Source organism: Castanea sativa, chromosome 11 (assembly GCF_040712315.1).
Source record: "Castanea sativa cultivar Marrone di Chiusa Pesio chromosome 11, ASM4071231v1".
Classification (NCBI taxonomy): domain Eukaryota; kingdom Viridiplantae; phylum Streptophyta; class Magnoliopsida; order Fagales; family Fagaceae; genus Castanea; species Castanea sativa.
Genome location: NC_134023.1, coordinates 11,564,986 through 11,569,127, shown reverse-complemented (window position 1 = coordinate 11,569,127; position 4,142 = coordinate 11,564,986). Strand labels below are relative to the sequence as shown.

Genomic DNA, 4,142 nt, shown 5'->3' with positions numbered 1-4,142 from the left:
AGAAAGTGCACAAGTTTAGGATTGCTTTGATTGTCTTGGGTTACGATTGGGTTGTCTTGGGTTATGATTGGGTTGTATTGAGGGAAATAAATCATTGCCCATGACTGTGTATTTAATTAGGGCTCTTGTTCTAATAGCCTTGTAATCAAAGTACACATTTCAATAAAGTTTTGTTCATTAAAGTATACAGTACCTTAAAAGGCTTGTTTGTGATATTATTAGGAACCATAAAAAAGAAGCATACACTCAAACTAAATATGCAGGTTGACTATATAATACACTCAACTATGCAAAAAACAACTATGTAGAAACACAAACAGTAATTATGCAGAAACCCAAACAGTAATTATGCAAAAACAGTAATTATGTAGAAATTACAAATAGTAATTATGCAGTAACTTACAAACAGTAATTATGCAGTAACACAAACAATAATTATGCAGAAATTACAAACAGTAATTATGCAGAAATTACAAACAGTAATTATGCAGAATGTACAATCTGTAGAAACAATAATTATGCAGAAAAACATAAAAATTTCTGCAGCAACAAATAATTATGCAAAAATTAACACCATAACAAAAGGAAATTTATGGATCATCATAACTTCAATCTTAAAGTAAGAAAACTCTAGTCCTAAACTTTGGACCATCAAAACTCTAGTCCTAAACTAGGAAAATTACAAAACATGATCCTAAACTAGAAAAATGGCTTGACTTTATGAACCATCTCATTCCATCCACTTGTAACACTTTCTTGAGTCAAGGGACCTCCACTTGCAACACTTCCTTGAGTCAAGAGACCTCTTGCACCATTAATTTTGTCATTGAAGCCTACAACACTTGATATACTCTCTAAATGTGATGCTAATGCAACACTTGCTGATGAGCCTCCCTGATGTGATGCAAAACTTGTAGAAGCCGACTACAAAAAAACCAATTACACATTACACATATCACAAGCTTAGCATTAAAATTATCAAATCATGCATCTAAACTATTATTAATATCAAAGTAAAATATATAAGTGTAAATATCTTTACCATTAAAAGTTGTGTAAAGCTAGTAATATTTCCAGAAGAGATATCCTTAGTTTTCTTTTGTGCCATGATGTCATGTGCATATATTTCCTGTAAAAATTGTACTAGTTTAGCAACAATAATAGTATACTATATTAATGTGTAAAAATAAAATAGAATGGTGAAAATATGGATAATTTAGAAGATTACCTCCTGCACTTTTCTTTTCTTTGTTTGCTTCTTTGATGTGCCTTCCTTTGGTTTCGGCATTTTTCTATCCAGGATTTCGTCCTACGCTTTTTATTAGGATAAATCTCCCTTTTCTTTATCCCTATTGGTACAATCATAATCGAAGCACATAATTGATCTTCTTTGTTTGTAAAATCGGTGGAAGGCCTAATGCTGTCTTCTTCTACATTAGCTTTGCAATTCCTAAGGTCACAAAGTTTTTTTTTTTTTTTTTTTTTTTTTTTTTCTTTTCAAATCTGCAATTGCTAAGCTTAGAATATTATGGCCTTCTTTAGTTTCACATGCCTCATTCACCAATTGAATATATTTTGGACATAAATCTCGATACCGATCTACATATTCCAGTCGAGTATCCGACTTAATGTTATGTGTTGTGCAATTTTTTCCGCTTCCATCTTTTGCATCTCTTCTCCATCTCTTTATGATATATCTATTAGGAATCAACTTGATATCCAATATATCAAGAACTTTCAAACCATGCCTACATAAAATACCAAATGACTCAAACTTTCTGCAACTACAAGATAGAGTCTCATCTAATGGATTCCACATGACTTCATATTTTCCATATTGATTGAAAACTCCAACCACATAACTATGTGTTTGACTCACATTGCGTTCTAGGATGGAAAGTGCCATTACCTCTTCAACTTCTGTCTGAAATAAATCAAACAACGTAGGCATGTACACTGTTGCTACTTGGTTAAGCATAAGATAGCTTTTGAGCTTCAATCTTGAAAATTTATGTCTAGAGTTGTATTCAGCTTCTAACTCCTTATCCCGCTTTTGATTGACAACTCTTTCAAAATGAGTGAAATACTCTACTATATTGAGATTAGTATGCAAGCAATCCTTCAAGTCAGCATTGAAACTCTCACTAAGCTGGGTTGTCTTCATTCCTGCAGTGAAAGTTCTCTTAACGTATGCTTGGGCCCATTTTTCCTTCAATTTAAATAGATCAATTAGCCATTTATTTTCACGAACATCGTACTTATCCAGCATTTCATTCCAAACTGTAAGAAACTCATCTTCACCATCATACTCATAGATACATGCTAAGAAATCATTGTTAAATTGAGACTCATTTTTGAGCAAATGACCCAAATGTTTCTCAGCATTTTGCCACATATGCCAACTACACAATGCATGATATGTCTTAAGCATGACTACTTTTATTGCAGCTGACATTGCTGCATCTTGATCTGTGAAAATAGTGATTGGCTTCTTTTCAGACATTGCTTCTAAGAAGGTCTCAAATAACCATACAAAAGATTCAATCGTTTCATCATATAAAAGTGTACCTCCAAATACAACAGTTTCTCTATGGTGATTGAGACCCAAAAATACTCCAAGTGGCCTTGCATCTCTATTTGTACTATACGTTGTATCAAATGTTATTACATCACCAAAGTGGCTATAGTCAATGATCATTCTTGCATCGGCCTAAAAGATATTAGTAATCAACTCTTCACAGTCCAATTGAGTAGCAAAATAATATGAAGGATTTTCCTTAAGTTGACGATTGAAATATCTTCCCAAGCTAGCAGCTTCCCTATGCTCCATGTCTCTCTGTCGCTTAGTGCGTAAATAGTTTTTATGATCTTGCTTGGTAAAACTAAGATTATCATATCCACCAACTTGCTTACTAAGAAGCTTATAAGATTGCTTTAATCTTAATCCCGATTCATGTGCCAAATCAATTTCAATAGCATGAGTTGCAGCCACTTTCCGTTGTGATGGCATCATGTGCATAGTTGATGCGAGGTGGAGATAGTGGTTATGCTCAGCAATAAAATCATTCACCAGATACTTTTTACTATCTCGATTAAGTACAATAACCAAACGTGCTTCACAACCACATCTTGTTTCTGCTTGTGGATTCTTTATATTCTGATCTCTCTTGTCTTTGCCTCGAACTCCCTCCTTCGCGCACACAAATCTCCTTGAAGTAACCACTCCAATCTTTTTACATTTATTTACGTACTCTTGCTAATACCAAAACCAGCCTTTCTGCCATATTCATTATAAAAATCATATGCAATTTCATCTGCTTCAAACTCCATCCCTTTAAATGGGGTAGATTCCATGGGCACATTAGAAGGAACATGTATTCCCATCATTATCCCTAGAAAAAATTGACCATAAATTTATTATAAAATACTAACAGAAAAATAACATATCTTAACTATGTAACTCAAAATATTATAAACTTCATAACAACAAATCTAAAAAAATCCACACGTAAAATTATTAAAAAAAAAAATCAACTGTGTACTTCACATAGCACCATCAAACAAGGACACAATTCATAGATCCTGTAGTTACTAAACCTCACTTAATTAGATATTCGTCTCCCTTATTATTATTATTATTATTTTGAAATATCAAAATCTTTCGACCTACTTATTGGCAAACAAAAATCCTATACAAAAACTCAGCAATTAAATGACATTAACATATCTTAATTAACTTCTTCTTCTGTTTTTTTTTTTTGAATTGCCTCAGTTCCTAAAAATGGAAAATCGATGAATGATTTTTCTTTTAACAATCATGATTAAGCAGCACAAATAGATAGATAACAAGAAATGAGAGATATGCAAAAGAAGTAATAATGAATTGAAACAAAAGAAGTAAATGAGACAGAGTAAAGATTCAATCTTTATCTCACAAAAAAAAAAAAGAGATTCAATCTTTTTCTCAAAAAATTAAAAAAAGATACACCAAGAATCATCCAACCATTATAAAGATTCAATCTTTATCTCAAAAAATTAAAAATAAAAATTCAGATAAACTCTAACTTGCAACCAGCTACCAAAACAACAACATAAACTCACCAAGACAACAATATAAATGCAGAAAAATGATCAAACATCAA

General features: G+C 32.1%; 1 protein-coding gene across 1 annotated transcript; it reads right to left on the bottom strand.

Annotated features, from left to right (window-relative positions):
- Positions 1-699: 699 nt before the first annotated feature.
- Positions 700-3,384, bottom strand: LOC142616072 (protein FAR1-RELATED SEQUENCE 5-like). Its single transcript, XM_075788959.1, has 5 exons — positions 3,274-3,384; positions 2,906-3,190; positions 1,553-2,710; positions 1,043-1,129; positions 700-924 (listed from the first exon to the last, which is right to left on the bottom strand). Exons 1-5 carry the CDS (start codon positions 3,382-3,384, stop codon positions 700-702), a joined length of 1,866 nt encoding a protein of 621 aa, XP_075645074.1.
- Positions 3,385-4,142: the final 758 nt, after the last annotated feature.